General features: G+C 44.3%; 1 protein-coding gene across 1 annotated transcript in view; it reads right to left on the reverse strand.

Moving 5' to 3' along the window:
- Positions 1-19,227, reverse strand: part of RIMKLA (ribosomal modification protein rimK like family member A) — a 41,656-nt gene extending 22,429 nt beyond the window's left edge. The window contains exons 1-2 of the mRNA XM_003812880.6: positions 18,914-19,227; positions 522-752 (exon numbers count right to left, since the gene is read on the reverse strand). Of these exons, the coding sequence (XP_003812928.1) occupies positions 522-752; positions 18,914-19,076 (394 nt within the window). The 5' untranslated portion in view covers positions 19,077-19,227. The remainder of the gene's footprint in view (positions 1-521; positions 753-18,913) is intronic.
- Positions 19,228-21,384: the final 2,157 nt, after the last annotated feature.

The following is a 21,384-nucleotide window of genomic DNA, read 5'->3' on the forward strand; positions in this document are numbered from 1 at the left end:
GTCTTTCTATATTCTGCTCTCTCGTTACATTACCCCCCTTCCACCATCTCCCTTTGCTTAGCTAGATAACTTCAGCTTAGCTCTATGTTAGCTCTTTTAGGAAGACTTCCTCAATGTCTAAACTGCACTGGGGAGCTCTCCTACATACTCCTGCACCGCTCTGCACTTATTCTTATCATAGCATGTTTCACATTGCTCTGAAATTGCCTGTTTACTTGTCCTCTGCCTCTGATGAACTGGGAATGCCTTGAGGGCAGGAGCCTCTTGCTCCTAGGCACAGCATGCAGTGCCTAGCATGCTGCCTGGCACACAGTGTGTACCAGATATGTATTTAATGAATAACTTACAGAAGGGAAGACGCCAAGGCATTTTCAGATAGAAAGGCCAGGATAAAGATTTCAGATAGGCCAAGATGTTGAATCAACAGACTCACATTCAAAAGCAGCAAAAATACTAGAAGGTTTCTAGGGAAAGAAAACAGAGATGCACATGATTTGGGAAGCTATTTCAAGCTGACTCACCATAGGAGAAGGTGTCTGGCATGGGGACCCCATGTCCAGCCAGTTCTTGGAACGTCCAGAATTTGTTGATGCAATTTAAGATGCTCTGTGGGCGATTGACCAACCGGCAGCCCAGCTTCTCCAGGTGTCGCAGGACAGTGATGTCACTGTCTGACTGCACTGAGGGTGTGGGTACCCGTACAAGCACCACATCCGGGAAGGTGGTGAGGGCCTTCTGGTTTAGCTGGAGGCCTGCAATTCAAGGACAACAGTGAGTGCTGTGCCTGCTATCATTTAGTCCACCAGAAGAAATGGTTCCAACAGACTCTTCAAGACTGAACCTAGTAGGAACAGAGCCTCAAAATTGGCCCCCTGGACATCCTGGTGTACAAGGAAACTCTATAGGCAACCCTATACGCCAAACAAACAGGCAGAGCATGATCATGAGGAAACACAAAGGAATGACCAGAAAGAAAGCATATCAAGAATAATCTAGGTTAAAAGAATCCACAGGAGATATACAGTCACCTTCCTTCCCATAGGACAAGTATCACTCAAAGTGTAGTGGCTTAGGAGGTGGAAGGCTTAATGAAAAGGAAATAGTTTTGCCCACTTTAGGAATCCCTACCACTCTTTTATATCTGATTGGAACATTATATAGCCCTTTTTAAAAAAAAAAATTTTTTTTAAAGACAGGGTCTTACTCTGTCACCCAGGCTAGAGTGCAGTGGCGTCATCTTGGCTCACTGCGACCTCTGCCTCCCAGGCTCAAGTAATCCTCCCACTTCCGACTCCCCAGTAGCTGGAACTACAGGCGTGCACCACCATGCCCAGCTAATTTTTGTGTTTTTTGTAGAGATGGGGTTTCGCCATGTTGCCCAGGCTGATCTCACACTCCTGAGCTCAAGCAGTTCACTCGCCTCAGCCTTCCTAAGTGTTGGGATTACAGGCGTGAGCCACTGCGCCGAGCTATGCAACCATTTAAATGATTTTATCAACATAATGCAAAAATGTCAATGTTAAGTGAAAAAACAGGATATAAAATTATAAATAATGCATTATGATCTCCACTATATAAACAGATACAAGTTGGGAACAGCTAGAAGGAAATATACCAACATTTTAACAGTGGGTAATGGAATTACAGGTAATGTCTTCTTTATATTTTATACTTGTCTGTATTTTCCAAAATTTCTCCAAGTACTTATTACAACAAAAAACTTTCTGAAAAATCAGTCTACTAAAAATCAGTTCAATTCAATATCAAAGAAAACTAGAATGCATCCAAAGACAACCAATCCACTTTGCAAGATGACGTGATGCTGTATTCCACTGGGTTAAGTAGGAATATTAGCTTGAAGTGAAGACTCAGAGGAACAGGAGCACAGTCTTCAAGTTTCTGAAGGGCTTCAGTGCAGAAGAATTATTTGGCTTGTCTTCTAAAACTCCAGGAGACAGAGATATCCATAAGAGCATTATTTTGTCTGTCTGTTCACTGATGTATCCTCAGCACCTAGAATAGTGCCTGCTGCACGGTAGGCACTCAGTGTTTGTTGAATTGAATAGATGCTATAGGGAGATGGATTTGGACTCAAGAAAATGGATACTTTTCCACTCCCTTAGAATGTAAGGGCCAAGGCTCATTACTCAAGGATGGTATAAGAGAGCATGCAAGGGTAAGAGGGGTTCACAGCAACTTGCTTGGTCCCTCCCAGTCCTGACATCCTATGGCTGGTATTACTCTATGTCATTACCTAGGTCTCCATGGTGCACCCAGAGTCTGGTGATGGAATGATGCAGACAGGATATGGCATGAGTAGGGCAATGAGAAGCTGGTTCAAGGAATTATACTTGGTCTGCTCTAATTAACCTTGAAGGAATCTCTAAAATGCTCTAAAGAATATATTGTATTATTTTATTTTATTTTTTAGACACAGGATCTTGCTATCGCTCAGGATGGAGTACAGTGGTGTGATCACAGATCACCACAACCTCTAACTCCTAGGCTCAAGCGATCCTCCCACCTCAGCTTTCCAAGTAGTTGGGACTACAAGTGTGCACCACCATGCCTGGCCAATTTTTAAAAAAATTTTGGGGAGATGTAGTCTTGCTATGTTGCCTAGGCTGATCTCAAACTCCTGGTCTCAAGTGATCCTCCTGCCTTGGCCTCCCAAAGTGCTGCAATTACACGCATAAGCCACTGTGCCCAGGCAAAAAAACCTTTAAAACACAATCTACAGAGATATTTTATAGGCTTTAACCCAAAGCACCTTCTATTTTGTAAGTGATATTATACTGCATAACCACATAATTCTAGGGGGAAAAGGGTGCTAATGAAGTTACAATTTCTCCACCAGGTGATGAATAATATCAATACAAAAGCTCTAGGCACAAAGATGAAAAACAAAACACCCACAAAACTACTACGTGGCTCTGAATTGCACACTTTCTCCCATTCTAGAAGATATTTCACTGATTAAAAAGGGGAGGGGTAGGAACAATCATTACAATAAACTGTTTTTTGTACTTCCGCTGATCATGTGAATCCAAGGAACTGGAACCTAATTCTCAGGGTTATAAACAGCATCCAAGTTATCTTCACTTTGCCATCAGAAAACAGTATCACTTACAGATGCTTTTACTGTTCTTTGAAAAATTCCTTTGACACTTACAGCCCTTGGGGGGAAATAATGCGAAAGGTAAAAGTAAACCATGTGTAGTAGCCTCAAAAGTGGTTGGAGAAAAAAGAAAAATATTCAAGTTGCTTAAGATAGTAAATACGGAACACCCAGGACAACATTACACAGTGAGATAATATATGTGAAAATGCTTTGAAAACTATAAAATGCTATACATATGTAAGGCACTGGCATTATTACTACACAGACATTCTACTAAGCAAAGTAGGACAATTTATGGAGATTTTTACCACCTCACAAGAAAAACAGCTTTACAACAGAAACATGACCTAGAGAAACGAGAAGCAGCAAAAACGTCTGGCTTTCAAATCCCAACATGAGACCACAGACAAACAGTTAAACTTCTAAATGGGAAGAAAAGAATTCAATCATTTCTGGAAATACCAACCACAAGTGGACAGAGACAACTCAGCCTCAACGAGCAGATTCACATAGACCTAGGAAGTCTTACCAGGACTTCATCTCTCTTCTCCAAAGGTAAATCTTTGGGCCTGGCTCATTCCAACTGAAGCCTTTAATAAATGAAGAATGGAATGGGTTAAAGTATAGCCCAAAAGGCTCTACTAAGCAGTTAGACAGGTCTTGTGCATGCTGGCTATCCAGGCCTGTGCAGAGAGGGACATGACAGGTTTAGGGATGCAGTTGCAAAACTAATCACAATCTTTGCCCATTGACACAGCTCTGACATTCTTTTTTTTTTTTTTTTTTTGAGATGGAGTTTCACTCTTGTTGCCCAGGCTGGAGTGCAATGGCGCGTTCTCAGCTCACTGCAACCTCCACCTCTCAGGTTCAAGTGATTCTCCCACCTCAGCCTCCCAAGTAGCTGGGATTACAGGTGCCTGCCACCATGCCCGGCTAATTTTTTTTGAATTTTTAGAAGAGAGGGTTTCATCATGTTGGCCAGGCTGGTCTCTTGACCTCAGGTGATCTGCCCGCCTCAGCCTCCCAAAGTGCTGGGATTACAGGCGTGAGCCACCGCCCCCAGCGCTAGCTCTGACATTCTTGCCATGGGCAACTTCACATGCCTGCTCTTTCCCATTGCCACTGCCATCATATTTCTAGTAGTAGTAGACAAGAAGCAGCTGCTCATGTGGCTTCAGTGGGAGCAACAGTTATACACAGCCATGGCCAAGGACAATTTGGGTTTAAGGCTGGCCCTCGGCAAACCTGTCTGTAAATTTTGAGACCTTTAACCACTTAAGTAATCTCCTCTCAGGAAAGGACCTAATAAACTTAATACAGGATGGAGCTTAATGTATCACCTCTCCCAGGATCGTTAACATTTCCACTGCAATCTACGGACCTCAAGTCAAGGGAACGAAGAGCTGATGCAGGATATCAGGAAGGACAGGGCTCTGCTTGGTTGCCAGTCAACAGAAGGAAAGCCCTCAACAATCAGAGATTCATGCCCTCCAAGAAGAGATTTCATGTGATTAAGTACCCTAGTGTTCTTGGGTATCACCCTAACTTGGGGAGAGGGAGAGGCAGCTGAATTGTTTCTGGAATATTTTGGGGTCTCCCAGACTCATGGGTTGGGCTTGAGATTATGTTTAGCCTCAAACCACTTAAAAAAAAAACAAAACTAAAACAACCACTCTGTCCCCAAATAGGTCAATGAAATATTAGTGGAAAAAAGATCAAACCTCAAACAAGTTAGGACAGTGACCAACTGCCAACCCAGTTAAAACCAATTTTTTGAAACCAAAACAATATTTTCTCTATGTTCTAAAAAAGAATAATCTACTTTTATGGGTAATTGTGTTCTGATTTCCTTTTGAATTCTCTATTTATATTTGAAAATATTTTAATGTATTAAAAACAAGATAGAAAACCAGGATAACTTTTCCCAAAGAACAGAGTCTGTTTTTTCTAATCCATATACTGGGTTAAATTCTACATAACTAGGCGGGGCACAGTGGCTCTCGCCTGTAATCCCAGCACCTTGGGAGGCCAAGGCGGGTGGATCACCTGAGGTCAGGAGTTTAAGACCAGTCTGGCCAACATGATGAAACCCCGTCTCTACTAAAAATACAAAAATTAGCTGGGTGTGGTGGTGTGCACGCCTGTAATCCCAGCTACTTGGGAGGCTGAGGCAGAAGAATCACTTGAACCCAGGAGGCAGAGGCTGCAGTGAGCTGAGATCGCGTCATTGCACTCCAGCCTGGGCAACAAGAGCGAAACTCCGTCTCAAAGAAAAAAAAAAATCTTCATAACTAGACTTACGCATTGGTATGTGCAATAGCGAAGAAATACACTTTATGATAAAGAGAAATAGCTTCAGAAATAAATCTTTATTGGAAAGCAGAGTTCTAAAACTTAACCATTCTCAATCATCATAACAACAGAGGGAAGCAGAGGCATGGATAATAAAAGGTCTTGTAGTTCAGATTTGAATTCGGACAAGATTTTTATTGAGCCTCTATTGCGTTTTAGGTTATTTGCTAAGAACTTTCACACATTATCTCGTTTAAAGTAAAGGTGTCTTATAATACAGATCCTTGGAATTGATTTGACTATAAATGTCTTTGCATTTACACAAAGCCGATACATGAGTCATCACCCTCCAACATGTGCATGCATGTCACTCACATATGTGTGCACACATGTGCATCCTTGGATTCACTAAAGAAAGCTTCAACACCAAACGGAGGTCTGGTATGCCAGAAAAAACCTTCATGTACAAAACAAGCAGAAAAATTAAGAAAACAGCAGGATACTAAAGCATGACAGCAAACAATGACCTCACTTATGGTAGCTTTTAGAACCATTATATTTGAGCAGGATCATGTAACAGTGGCTGGCAGTGAAACTCTGAAAGTTACCAGAAAGGAATCAACTATATAAATAACATGAATAGGACAGGCATACTGGCTCACGCCTGTAATCTCAGCACTTCGGAAGGCCGAGGCAGGCAGATCACCTGAGGTCAGGAGATCGAGACCAGGCTGGCCAACATGGTGAAACCCTGTCTCTACTTAAAATACAAAAATTAGTTGGGCGTGGTGGCAGGTGCCTGTAATCCCAGCTACTCAGGAGGCTGAGGCAGGAGAATTGCTTGAACCCGGGAGGCAGAGGTTGCAGTGAGCAGAGATCCTGCCATTGCACTCCAGCCCTGGGGGACAAGAGTGAGACTTTGTCTCAAAAATAAATAAATAAAAGTGGATAATCCACTTAGCACTTCAGATTATCTTGTGTTGTGAGGAAGATGTGTCATCCAAACATGACTTGGCACACCTCCATCAGTTTCCACCTTTCCCCTTATTTCTTCCTACTCCACCCACAGCATTTTCTCGTAAAACAGTTATTTTTAACAAGTAGATGCCACACCCCTCTCCTTCCCTTTTAAAGTTCTTTGTGACAATGCCCAAAGAAAGCTCACCTCCACCTCACTAAAACCCACAGACATTTATGTGGCCATCTTCTCTTTCCACCAACTGTGATTTTGAGGTGATTTAATTCAATTCAACATTTATTGAACTGGTTGGTATGACTCAGACACACTACTAAGCAGGAATACAAAGTTGAACTAGATGGTCTCTGCCTACCAGAAGATTATAGTCTCCTCATAGAGAAAGATACACAACTTAAATATTCATTTTTTTCACTCCTGAAACACATTGATTGTTTCACATATTCATTCAGGGAATATTTATTTAGCACCTACTTTGGGCCAAGCCTAGTGTTAGTTTGGTTTCTGTAGAAGCTCACTCAGACAAGGATTTAAGTGCAAGTAGTCTATCTGGATAGTAATTTCAGGAAACGTTGGGAGGGGCATAGAGAAGGGAATGAGGCAAACAAAACACACTTTATCAAGGGAGTTACCACCTCTCAGCAACCAGAGCTGAATCCTGCTGAGGAACTCTAGGAAATGGCTTAGTACATGCACTTCAGTTATTCCACCTGAGAGGCCAGGGAGTTGACAATTTCAAGTTTTTGTTTTGAGACAGGGTCTTGCTCTGTCACCCAGGCTGGAGTGCAATGGCGTGATCTCGGCTCACTGCAACCCCTGCCTCCCAGGCTCAAGTGATTCTCCTGCCTCAGCTTCCTGAGTAGCTGGGACTACAGGCACGAGCCACCATGCCTGGCTAATTTTTGTATTTTTTGTAGAGACGGGTTTTCACCATATTGCCCAGGCTGGTGTCGAACTTCTGAGCTCAGGTGATCTGTCTGCCTCAGCCTCCCAAAGTGCTGGGATTTCATAAACTCATAATGTCTACCTCTCAGGGTATGAGCCACTATGCCCAGCCAATTTCAAGTGTTTATACATCAACTCAGTTTTTGGTTAAGGCTGCTCCAGGGGCATGGTGTTAATTTCCTGACCCTTCTGGCTTGCCATACATGTGTGGGCAACGTAGGATCCTGTACCAGACAAAGCCCTCTAACAGGTGCAGGTGCTGGTAGTCAGAAGCCGGGCCCTGGTGCAATCAAATGGTAAAAGCCAAAGGGACTGACAGGGAAGGAACAAGCATTGTCTTCTTAAGGGCTGGGCATGGGAGTTGACAGGTGTGAGTAAAACAAACAATATCCCTGGAATTTAAGAAGATAGACAACACACAGTTGTTATTAATGCTGTTAATGTTCTGTGTAGAGCACCTGGGTCTTGTTGAGCAGGGGGAGGGAGAGGAGACTGACTGTAACATAATGTGCTAAGTGCTCCAACAGACCTACATCAGGGTCCAGGGAGAGCAAAGGAGGAGGGAGCAGTTAGGATGATTATCTCTGCCTGGGGAGAGAGAAAAATCAAGGAAAGTTTCAGAAAGGAAATGTTGACACCTCGTGCCTCTAAACTCTGAAGAAATGTGGAAAACTAATAAATTCATAATCTCTTATAGGCACTGAGTTCAAGAATGTCTCAAGGCTAAAGTAACTCCTTGGAAAGGCCCTTCAGGAAGTTGAAACAACACAAGATGAAAGGGAATTTGGCAAAGTGGATACAGTATTGGCCTTCAAGTCAGAGACCTGATTTATTTAGCTGCTCTCATTTAGCTTGGCAAGACACAAAAATCGCTTTGGGTCTGTCTCCTCTGTTATAAAATGGAAGGGCCCCAGAACCTGGCAAACCTTCCTCCCTCATCTCCCTCACCATCTCACAACATGATCTTTCTTCAGCTCTGAAGACAAAGCTCAGCAAGTCCTTCTCCTCTGTTCATATCAGTCACCCAAGTCTCAGTCTCTGAGGCCACATCATTTCCCTGGACTCTATACCCCATATGGCTCTGACACTGCCTTTTCTCATTCCACCCTCCACCTCTTCCCATCTCCACTCTGCCCTCTGAAACTCAATGGACAGAAAATTCCCTTATCCTCAACCTTTTCCGTATGCCTTCCCTTCACTTTCCTTCTTTTTCTGAGTCAAGCTGCATCCTGTCTCTCGCCAATGACACCGCTTCCCCAACAGCCCTCTAAGTTGTGGCTGTTTTCTCCCCTCTCGCCACAGATTACTGGGCCTAGATATCCTCCTCGCTCCTGATTGCAATTAGAAGACCATTCTGCCTTCTCTCCTCCCTAAAATATCCAGCCTGAATCTCATCAGGCCACACAACACATCACCCCTTCTTGTGCAAGTCGTCTACAGAGCCCAGGTCACTCCCTCTGTTCTTGAAGCTTTAGCTCCTTACTCTTACACTGTCAGAAATATTGGTGATTTCCATGTCCCTATGAAGAATCCTTTCAATGCCAAGGACTCTCAATGTCTTGACCTCCTTTTCTCCAGGGATCTTCTCCACCATCCCACCTCAGCTACCACTCCTGGTTACATTCTAGACTTTGTGCAAGCATCCTTATTCTAATCTCCAACCACTCCTCCTATCTTTCCAGCTTTCTTCTTCTAGTACTATACCTTGACCCAGCTATGCATTGACCCCACAAGAAGCTACCATCCACGGGTACCACCATCTTTTCACTGTCCCTCCGTTCATATCCTCAACTTCCCTTCTTATCTTATTCAAACTCCATAGTCAAGCACCATGATCACTTCCTGCATATACCCTCAAATCCTTGCACCCACTTATTGTTTATGTAAACCACAACTCTGGCCAGACCAATCCAACCCTTTATGTCCCTCCTTTGTAATGAAACGTACCTAGGGAAAATACACAAACCTGCTGACTTGTCTCACGGGCACCCTTAATGTCTGGCAATCATTATATGTCCCTAGTCCCTTCAATCAACCTCAACACTATTTCACACTTTCTCTTCTTATCTTACACTTTTATTACTTTGTCCCATCTTCTCATTCTTCCTATTTCAATGCGAAAAACTGAAGCAATCAGAAAAGACCTTCTCTGTAAGTTCCCACTATCACATCTACCCACTCACCTGCACCTGTGACATATAGATTACCTTCTCTGCTCTTGTAACAGCTGAATTGTCCTTACTCCTAGCTTAGACCAACCCCTCCAAATACGCAGTAGATCCCAGCCCTTCTCAGCCACTTAAAGCACTGCTCCTGCCATTTGCCTGTCTCTCCTACATCACCAATTTCTCCCGCTGTATTAGATCATTTACAACAGCATACAAACGTACCATTATTTACCCCTTCTTTATGAAAAGCCTCTCAGCTGGGCACGGTGGCTCACGCCTGTAATCCCAGCACTTTGGGAGGCTGAGGCCGGCAAATCACTTGAGTTCTGAAGTTCGAGACCAGCCTGGCTAGCATGGTAAAACCCCATCTCTACTACAAATACAGAAAATAGCCGAGTGTGGTGGCATGTGCCTGTAGTCCCAGCTACTCAGGAGGCTGAGGCAGGAGAATCGCTTGAACCCAGGAGGCAGAGGTTGTGGCGAGCTGAGATCGCACCACTGCATTCCAGCCTGGATGACTGGCGATACTCCGTCTCAAAAAAAAAAAAAAAAGGAAAAGAAAATCCTCTCAATCCTGTCTCAATCCTGATAGCCTTTGGGCTATCATCCTGTTTTTCACCTTCCCTTTACAACAAAACTCTTAGACTGTTTATATTCACTCTTTTCTACCACTTACCTGAAACTGCTCTTATTGGGGTTGCTAATGCTACACGCACATTGCTAAATCAATTATAATTCCTCATCCGACTTCATCTACCAGAACATTTTTTTTTTGAGATGGAGTCTCGCTCTGTCACCCAGGCTTGAGTGCAGTGGCACGATCTCTGCTCACTGTAACCTTTGCCTCCCAGGTTCTAGCGATTCTCCCACCTCAGCCTCCAGAGTAGCTGGGATTATGGGCGCGCACCACCACGCCCGGCTAAATTTTTTTATTTTTTAGTAGAGACGGGATTTCACCATGTTGGCCAGGCCAGTCTCGAACTCCTGACCTCAAGTGATTCGCCCACCTCGGCCTCCCAAAGTGCTGGAATTACAGGCAAGAGTCACTGTGCCTGGCCTACCAGCAACATTTGACATGATCTGATCACATCTTCCTTCTTAAACAACTTTCTCCACTTGGCTTACAGGACACCCACTCTCCTGGGTTTCATTTTTCTTTTACTCAGGATTCTTTGCTAGTTTCTCCTACTCACTCTGCCCACTAAGCACTGGAGCTCAATCTCTGAACCCTTCTCTATCTATAGTCACTCCCTTGATAGGTGTGTAAAGGTGCTCCTACTTTGATATCTCCAGGCCAAGCCTTTTTCCTGAATCCCAATCTTTCCATAAATGGCTACCTGACATATCCCCTTGGATGTTTAATGTGCAACTCATACTGAGTTCTGATATTCCTCACCTGCCCAAACTTATATCTGTCTTCCTTTCCATATCAGCAAATAGCATATTTTATTCTTCCAGCTGCTCAGGCCAAAAACTTTGGAGTCTTCCTTGACTAGTCTTTCCTGAACACCCAATATCTGATCCAGTAGTCAAATCCTGACCACTTTGTCTTCAAAATATGCCCAAACCCAGTCACTTTTCACCTTCTCCCTTGAAATCATTCTAGCCCAACAATCTCGTCTCACCTGAATTGTAGCAATAACCTCCTAAGCAACCTCCCTACTTCTGCCCTTGGTGCCTCTAGTCTATTCTCAACATGGTAGCCAGAATGACTCCGTGACCCATTAGGCAGATCATATCATTTCTCTGGTCAAAAGCTTTCAGTGGAGGCCAGGCACAGTAGCTCACGCCTGTAATCCCAGCACTTTGGGAGGCCAAGGTGGGCGGATCACGAGGTCAGGAGTTCAAGACTAGCCTGGCCAAGATGGTGAAACCCCATCTCTACTAAAAATACAAAAATCAGCCAGTATGGTGCCATGTGCCTGTAATCCCAGCTACTTGGGAGGCTGCGGGAGAGAACTGCTTGAACCTGGGAGGCAGAAGTTGCAGTGAGCTGAGATCGTGCCACTGCACTCTAACCTGGGCGACAGAGCAAGATTCCATCTCAAAAAAACAAAAAACAAAAAACAAAAAAAAAAAAACAAGCTTTCAGTGGGCCAGGCACAGTGGCTCATGCCTGTAATCCTAGCACTTTGGGAGGCCGAGATAGGTGAATTACTTGAGGCCAGCAGTTCAAGACCAGCCTGAACAACGTGGCAAAACCCTGTCTTTACCAAAAATACAAAAATTAGCTGGGTGTGGTGGTGTGTGCTTGTAATCCAAGCTACTAGAGAGGCTGAGGCAGGAGAATCGCTGGAACTCAGGAGGCAGAGGTTGTAGTGAGCCGAGATCGTACCATCGGACAACAGGCAAGACTCCATCTCAAACAAACAAAAAATATCCTTCAGTGGATTCCCAGCTCATCCAGAGTAAAAGCAAAAGTCCCTCAGTGACCCACCAGGCCCTATGTATCTGCTTCTTCCCCCACTCCCCTCTCTGACCTCCTCTCCTAATACTCATCCCTTGGCTCACTCTGCTGTGCCATGCTGGCCCCCTTGCTATTCCCTATTGCCTAAACTACTCTACCTCCAGATATCTGAACGGCTTGCGTCCTTACCTCCTTCAGATCTTTACACGGATTATCATCTTCTGGGTGAGGACCACTCCGGCCACCCCATCTAAAATTGCAATCCCCTCTCTTACCTCCAGAAACATTCTCTTTTCTTCTCTTTTTTTCTTGCTTAGCTCTTTTCGTCAATATACTATACTTTTTATTTACCTTGTTTACATCCTATTTTCCCCATCTAGAATGTAATCTACTTGAGAGGCACAGATTTCTGCCTACTTTATTCTGGTGCCTAGAAACAGTACTTTATACACACTAGGCCATCAATAGATATCTGTTGACAGGATTTTAAAAAATGAATAAAATCATAATAATGAGCATGAAGCCTGCCTCTGTTCCCACTCTCCATTTTATCTCTACTGCCTACTACAATGCCTGGCACAGAGTGGGCACTCAATAAATATTTATTAAATGAAATAAATGAATGTATAGGATTGTTGCAAAGATTAAGACACATAAAGTATACTAAAGTATTAACAACAGAGTTATAGGAATGCAGAATCAGTATTCCTGTTAGTTCCTCAACACAAAGTAATCTAAATTTATCACCTTCTCATAGTGGAATCTGGAGTTACATTTTTTTTTTTGAAACAGGGTCTCGCTCTATTGCCCAGGCTGGAGGAGCAGTGGCACTATCACAGGATCCTCCTGCCTCAGCCTCCCAAGTAGCTGAGACTACAGGTGCATTCCACCATGACTGGCTATTTTTTATTTTTTGGAATAAATAAAAATAAATAAATAAACAGTCTCACTGTGTCACCCAGGCTGGAGGGCAGTGGCTCAATCTCGGCTCACTGCAACCTCCGCCTCCCAGGTTCAAGTGATTCTCCTGCCTCAGCCTCCTGAGTAGCTGAGATTACAGGTGCATTCCACCATGCCTGGCTAATATTTATTTATTTATTTATTTATTTATTTGAGATGGAGTCTCACTGTGTCACCCAGGGTAGAGGGCAGTGGCGTAATCTCAGCTCACTGCAACCTCCACTTCCCAGGTTCAAGTGATTCTCCTGCCTCAGCTTCCTGAGTAGCTGAGATTACAGGTGCATTTCACCATGCCTGGCTAATATTTATTTATTTATTTATTTATTTATTTATTTATTTATTTGAGATGGAGTCTCACTGTGTCGCCCAGGGTAGAGGGCAGTGGCGTAATCTCAGCTCACTGCAACCTCCACTTCCCAGGTTCAAGTGATTCTCCCACCTCAGCCTCCCGAGTAGCTGGATTTACAGGTGCATGCCACCAAGCCTGGGTAATTTTTGTATTTTTTTTTTTAGTAGAGACGGGGTTTCACCATGTTGGCCAGGCTGATCTTGAACTCCTGACCTCAAGTGATCCACCTGCCTCGGCCTCCCAAAGTGCTGGGATTACAAGCGCCTGCCACAGCACCCCCCCTAATTTTTTATTTTTATAGAGACAGGGTCTCTATAAAAAATTTTTCAGAACATGTTGTAGGTTTGTGTTAAAACAATATAAACCCAATTATAACCAAAAAACAATTATAATCCAAATTATAATTGTTTCTCGGGACAATGGGTAAAGTGGCCAGGGAAGTGGCTGGAGTGAGGTGAGGCTAACACTGACATATGCAGATGCAGCGTCCTCCCTGCTAGTGAGGGTAGTGGCAAGGAGGTGAGGTGTGGATGGGTGGAGATGACACAAACATCTCTGAGTGATGGCTGTACTCCCTTCCACCAAGCAGGCCCAACAAATTTGGTGGAAGTGTTCTGGTAGCTGCAACAGGTGGCTCAGAAATCTAGGAGTAGGGGCCAGGCTCGGTGGCTCACGCCCGTAATACCAGCACTTTCAGAGGCCGAGGTGAGCAGATCACCTGAGGTCAGGAGTTTGAGACCAGCCTGGCCAACATGGTGAAACCCCATCTCTACTAAAAATACAAAACATTAGCCCGGTATGGTGGCACATGCCTGTAGTCCCAGATACTCGGGAGGCTGAGGCAGGAGAACTGCACGAACCCGGGAGGCAGAAGTTGCAGTGAGGCGAGATCACACCACTGCACTCCAGCCTGGGTGACAGAGTGAGACTCCATCTCAAAAAGAAAGAAAGAAGGAAAGAAAGAAAGGAAAGAAAGAGAGAGAGAGAGAAAGAAAAAGAAAGAAAGAAAGAGAAAGGAAAAGAAAGAAAGAAAGAAAGAAAGAAAGAAAGAAAGAAAGAAAGAAAGAAAGAAAGAAAGAAGGAAGGAAGGAAGGAAAGAAAAAGGAAATCTAGGAGTAGGGCTTTGAGATCCATGAAGGATCTCATCCACTGGTTCTAAAACTCTTCCTAACATAGTTCATGGGGTATCCATAAAAACTCCTGTTAGAAACATAAACTAAACATCCACCCCACTCTCAGCCCTTGTAAAAGGATCCAAGAACACTTTGATTTAAAGAATCTGACCTAGAATTTGCCATTTAGCTACCAACGTTTTAGCTCTAAATGTAAGGGAAGGAATGCTGAATCATCCTGCTCCTAAGAGACAAACAGTAACACAACCTCATTTCCAGGTCAGACTCATTTTATATGTCTTGGTGGGTATCTGTCCCTGAGTTTGTGACTATACTTGTTTCTTGAGCCAATTAATCATACAGACCTGTGGGTGGGCAAAGAGCTTAATTCTTCCTAGTGAATCTGTCCTCATTTACACATCCCCTCATGATCTCCCCCACACAGAAGCTCCTTAGCTCATTGCAGTAAAAGTCTCACATACTTCAAAGTAGCTTTTAAGACATTTCATTCAGTCATCCAATAAACATTAACGGAAGGCCTACTATGTACCAGTTTTGAAGCACACATTTGAGGAATCCTGGTTCTTCAGAGGGAGGGGGGATATAAACTGTATAAATAGACAATTATAGCAAAATATGATGAGTGCTATTTTAAAAGGTATGGACAAAGCTATTTGGCAGCAGATGGAAGAGAGGGACTACTTGAGGACAGAGAAAGGAGCGCAAGCAAGCCTTTTTAGAGATAAGTGACTTGTGCTGGATTTGAAGGATGAAAAAAGGTGAACCATGTGGGAGGGAACAGTGGGCATCTGAGGCAGAGGGAATTTTAGTGCAAGGTCTGGAGTCACAGAGAGGCATGGTGAAATCAGTGTAGACTGATGCAAGGGATAAAGTGGAAGAGAGGAGACAAAGTGTTTAGACCAGAATTACTGAGTATTGGTCCTAACTCTCAGCCAGTGCTATATTCCCATATATCCTTATTGGCATTTAGAAGAGCTAATAGGTAAAAAGAAGCTAAACCTATGCCCAGCACAGAATAAACACTATATATATATACACACACACACATATAGTATATATATATATACGTATATATGTGTATATATACACATATATACGTATATATATGTGTATATATACACATATATACATATATGTGTATATATACACACACACACATATATATACATATATACACACACACACATATATATATGGCTATGACCATTATTATTATGTGCATTCTGGTGTGACATTCATCACTTTATCCCTAGGGTTGAGAATATTTAGTACGTATTTATGAAACGAATGAAGAACTTGCAGTTTCTAAAAAGGAAACGGAGATGGGTATGATTTTCACATAATGCTACACCCAGCAAAAAGTGAAGGGGGGCTGTTTTCTACAGGATTACTTCAGTCACCTAAAGATCATTTTCCTTTCCCCACTGTCTCCCACTCAGATTGCTAGATTAAAAATAATAATCATGAAAACTTGAAATCTCTTGTCTGAATCCTACTTCCAGATATAACCTGAAACTCTAAGCCCTGGATTTGGGCTCCCACTAGCCTCCAGGGAGAAAAGCTCAGGAATGAATTTAAGCAATAGGCTGAGGCACTGCCCATACCTGCCCCAATCAACTCCACCATCATATTCCTACACTAACATAAAGAAGCAATGGAAAGGAGTGAAGGCACAAAAGCTTTGTAAAGGCGATACCTGAATTTCCTAAATTATAAAATTACATTGCAAAGTCACTGTCTAGCCTCAATATAACTCAATTCAGTTCAATTCCACATCTACTGAGAAAGGTACTATAGGCTGCAGACATCCTAAAGGAAGCTTATTCCATATCACTGGGCTAGAAATTAGAAGACCAGGTTTTTAAACTTTAGGTTTGCTGTTAACTAGCTGGATGGCATTGAGGAAGTCACTTCACCTTTTAGAGCCTCAGGTTCTTCTTCGTAAAATGAAGGAATTAGAATGGTTGATCTGAAAATCCTTCCCAGCTCTTACATTCTGTAGTTCTCAAATGGTAAATAATATCAATATCATCATAACTACATATTTCTGTATTTCAAAGCAAGTTGAATTCTGGAATTTTTTTTTTTTGAGAAATACTTTGGCTCGGCAAATTACCAAGTGTTTTCTATAGTCTGACTACAGAAGAAACTAGGAACCAGAGATCATATCCTCATTCATTTAAAAAAATATGTATTGAGAGCCTACTATGTGCAAGGCACTATTCTGGCCACTATTATAGCACTGAACAAAGCCAACAAGGTCATTCTCATGGGACTCACTTGTGCTTTAATTAATCTACTTCCATAACAAATCTTTGGACAGCAGAATTGGTGATCTAATTGTTTTGTTCTACGTTTTGTGATTTGTGTAGGCTACCTCGGAATTAACAGAAATTAAAACTGCATCAAAAAATACCTGTCTTCAATTTCTCCATCGACCAGGCAAATAGCTGTGTACATTTTCCTGTAGTTAAAAAGAACAGGCCGGACGCGGTGGCTCACGCCTGTAATCCCAGCACTTTAGGAGGTCGAGGCGGATGGATCACCTCAGGTCAGGAGTTTGAGACCAGCCTGACCAACATGGTGAAACTCTGTCTCTACTAAAATAAATAAATAAATAAATAAAACAAAAATTAAAAAAAAAAAGTAGTGGCACATGCCTGTAATCCCAGCTACTCAGGAGGCTGAGACAGGAGAATTGCTTGAACCCAGGAGGTGGAGGCTCCATGAGCCAAGATGGCGCCATTGCATTCCAGACTGGGCAACAAGACCCAAAACTCTGTCTCAAAAAAAACAAAAAAAAGAACTCCTGGTTTGTGAATAGATTAAGGTATTTTCACACATGAATTCTATTAACATTTAAGACACTAAACAAAAGGGTTTGAGTGTTCCCTGTGGCACTAGCATTTAATTTTATCTTTTTTTAGGACTGATTCTTTAAAATGAGGTTTTAGATACAGAGCATTTTCTTGCTCTTACAGAATTTGTGACGGTTCTACAACCTAAATGTGATGTGGAATTTGGCTACTGTATCTCAAAAAAGAGACATCTTTACAAACTGTAAAATAAATAAGCAAAAAGTTCATCCTGGGTAGAAAGATGTACATGTTAACTACTTAATCTAGGTCGGTGAAATACAACAGATTATACAATTTAAATACGATCCTGAAACACATAAAGTGAGAGGAAACTTAACCCCTAGTTTCTATAAATAAGAATCCCGAGATTCAAAGACAAAAGTGGTTTGCCCAAAGCAAAGCCAAGATACTTGTTAACTGTAAAGCTGTAATAGGAATTCACATCTGCAGATTCCCTGTTCAGAAATCTAGTTCTACATTAACTGTGACAGTTTTAATAAATCAAGGATAGAGAGAGGGTACCGGTTGCATCTGATAGTCATTGTTGTAGATTAAATGTAAGGTACCTAATGTTTATGGTATATTTCTCCAACAGGATATACAATCTGATATGAAGTATGAGGGACTTCGATAAACTTGGAGATGAAAAATCTATAACAGATATATTCCACTCAGAAACAGGTCATATTCAAAATCTCACTTGTAAGTAGTCTTTCCGAATTTGAAATTCCTTCCCCTGCCAAAGCAAAGTAACAGATTACGAGCTTATTTAACCATTAATAATTGTTGAAATAATGCGAACAGTATCCCAAGATGCACCCTGAACTGGGCGCAAATCCTTTTGAGTCCTGGACTCCCTGAAATGGTTGGATGCCTCCAGTGGAGCCCCAGAGACACTCAAACAGCAAGCCAGAGGGTTTTCTGCGTCAGGGATTCCTAAATCAGAGAGGCCTGTATTAAGGATATACGAAAAAATAATTAACCTTTTGAGGTCAAACCCACAGATGACAACCATGTCTTACCCACAAAAGTCTCCTGAACACAGCAGTGGAGTGATCAGTGAGGCCAGAACTGTCTGAACCTGAAATCCCGGCTCTTCTGGAATCAGAATTCAACGCTGCTAGGGAGAAGGATGAGTTAAACCCATCAAAGGTCTACACTCCCACTTTACACTCGAGAAGTGACTCCAATCTTTCTCAAATTTCCCCCATATGTGGCTTTCTAGTTTGGAAATAATATTCTATGTGGTGCACATTACTGATGCTCACACACTCCCAAAAAACTTTTTTAAAACAGTCATCTTAATAGTAATTTTGTAAATCTGGTGTGGATTTCTAGAAACCTCAGAGTCTAAACTGTCAAGGTATTGATGCGAGCAGGATTTGCAAATGTGGGGTTTAACAGCCTGATTTTCCTCGGACACCTGGGTGGCTTCAGGTGAATTCGGGTTTCTCACAAAATGAAGTCCCCTAAGTAAATTAAATCGCGTTCTCGAATCTTGGCCTCGGGGCAGGTGGTGGTGGTTAAAGAAGCTATGAAGGTTAGCGGCTTTCTCCAACCCCAAGAGGTCTCGCAGCGGGAGTGCGGCTAGTGTGCGGGCCCGAAGGAGACTCTGCTGCGGGAGGCCCGGCGAGCGCGCCCACCCGACCGGCTCTCGTGGACCCCGGCGCGCCTCCCTGCCCTCCCGGGGCCCGCCTCGCTCACCGAGGTGGCCGCCGACGATGGTGACGGCGATCTGGTCCATAAGCACCGCCCGGAAGCGCACGTCCTGCTCGGAGCAGCGCTGCCGGAGGGCGCGCAGGATCTGCACCTGCGGGTAGTCCTCGCGGATGCGCCGGTCCGTCAGGAACCAGAGCTGGGAGCACATGGCGGCCAGGGCGGTGCGCCCCGCGCGGCGCGGACCCCTCGGCGCCCCGGGCCGCTCGCTCAGTAGGGCGAGCGGAGGGGCGGCCGGCGTCCGGGGCGAGCGCGCCACGGCTCCGCTCCCGCGGGTGCGCCAGGCGCCTCTGCAGCCCTGACCCAGCGAATCCGCCCGGCCACTCAGCGCCGCCGTCGGCCCCGCCAGCCAATCAGCGCGCGGCGGCGGGCGCTGGCGGCTGCAGAGGCGGCCCTGGCGGGCGGTGCCGGGGAAGGACGGCGGGTGGGGGGGCTTGCGGCGGCGGGGGAAAGGACCCGGGGTTCGGGGGAGCGAGCCGCCGGCGGGCGCAGGCGAGGCGGAGGAGGGCAGCCCCGGCAGGCCCCGGACACCCGGTGGACGTGGCGCTGCGGGCTGGGGTGGGACAGCCGGAGCGGGAGGGGCCGGGGCGGCGGCCCTGTGCGGCTCGGAGGGTTTCCGAGCTGACTGGCCAGAGATGCGCAGTGGGCGGCGGATGCGTCTCCAAGGCGATCCCGAGCGCTCGGGGACTGGGACACGGGCGGACGCCTGCTGAGCCCCGGACAGGGAGGGCCTCGGGGACGTCCCAAAGGAGATTCCGGGGTATGGCGAAGGTCACACGGCTAGGTCCCCAGTTGGACCCTAAAGCATTGGAAGGAGAGGGATTTCTCTGCCGAAATCCTAGCCTGAAGCCCCACGGGGGTGGGGGAGGATGTAGGAGAGGGGGAAGTTGAGTCTTACCCACCTCCCATTCAGATAATTTGAAAGTGCATTTCCTGGGGTCTCAGATTTTCTTACACTGGACATCCCCTCCTAGGTTTCAGCAGGTCTGAGCCTTCACAGACTCGAGGTCATAAAAAATTGACCTAGCATCCTTTTCAGTTAGAAGGACCACTGGCTGGTCTCCCTTCACCACTCCCGCTCTCCCCAGGCCATACAACTGAGTCATCTTTAAACACTGTCCTTGGTTCTGGCCAATTGCAAACCCTGCCTGCATACAATAGTGTTTGAAGCCAGATTTTCCTTTCTAAATAACTGCAGGATTGAAGTTAGCCATTTTTGGAGACTGCATTTGCTCTTCCAGTTCATTAAAATATGCCTTTTTTAAATTTCTTTTTTGGCTTAGGGAAGCAAGAGTAGTTTCAAGGTAGACCCAGCAATGGCAACTTAGAAATGGGGTAAGTTGTCTCAGGGAAGGGACAGGCTTCTCTGTAAATATTGTGCAGGTGTGTGCATTTACTCACTAAGATGAGCCTATAGGAAATTTCTGTATACTGGAATTTCAAAAGTTATTTTTCAAGCAATGTTTTTCTTTTCTTTTTTTTTTTTTTTTTTGAGACGAAGTCTCGCTCTGTGGCCCAGGCTGGAGTGCTGTGGCGCGATCTCGGCTCACTGCAAGCTCCGCCTGCCGGGTTCATGCCGTTCTCCTGCCTCAGCCTCCGGAGTAGCTGGGACTACAGGAGCCCGCCAGTACGCCTGGCTAATTTTTTGTATTTTTAGTAGAGACGGGGTTTCACCGTGTTAGCCAGGATGGTCTCGATCTCCTGACCTCGTGATCCACCCGCCTCGGCCTCCCAAAGTGCTGGGATTACAGGCGTGAGCCACCGCGCCTGGCCTTTTCAAGCAATCTTAAGTAAGTATTTTGATGTTGCAAAATATCTCCTCCCCCGTTCTATGAATGTATTTTCTTAAAGTAACAATAGTGCCCTATGGATTGGTAACTTTCAAAACTATTTTATGGCAAAAGACAAAATTACAACAAATTTAGTTATAGATTGAATTGGCTTTTGAGATTCATGAATTGGGGTAGCCTCCATTCCACAGAATGAATGAGAGCTTTCACTGGGCAATGACAGAAGAGTGGGTTTTAAAAGAGGGGAACAAGGAAATAGAGCAATGGAAGAAGAGCTGATTGCTTAACATCAGGCTACTTTGGGTTACTTTTTTGGTAAGGGTTAAAGCAGAGGGGACTTCCTTATTCTGACTCAGGTAAACTGAAATCTCCTGTTTTCAGGAAAAGCTAGTCTGTTGTGGGATGTACCTCAAGTTTGATTATGTGGCATTTAGCAGGAGGGACTCGATTTGGTTTGGTCTATTCTGTTGTGGCCTGGTGCAAAAGCTCAGTCCAAAACAATGGCCTCCCATAATTTTTGTTAAACACTTCGTAAGCTTGAGCACTAGAACCTCTATGTTCTACATTGGCCTTTTCCTTGATGTTTCATGTTATACATTTTTTGACCCTGGCTCCATAGAATGTGATGCTTCCTTTAAGGCTTCTATAGTATCACCCATAGGAGGTCTA

The sequence above is a fragment of the Pan paniscus genome, chromosome 1 (assembly GCF_029289425.2).
Source record: "Pan paniscus chromosome 1, NHGRI_mPanPan1-v2.0_pri, whole genome shotgun sequence".
NCBI lineage: Eukaryota > Metazoa > Chordata > Mammalia > Primates > Hominidae > Pan > Pan paniscus.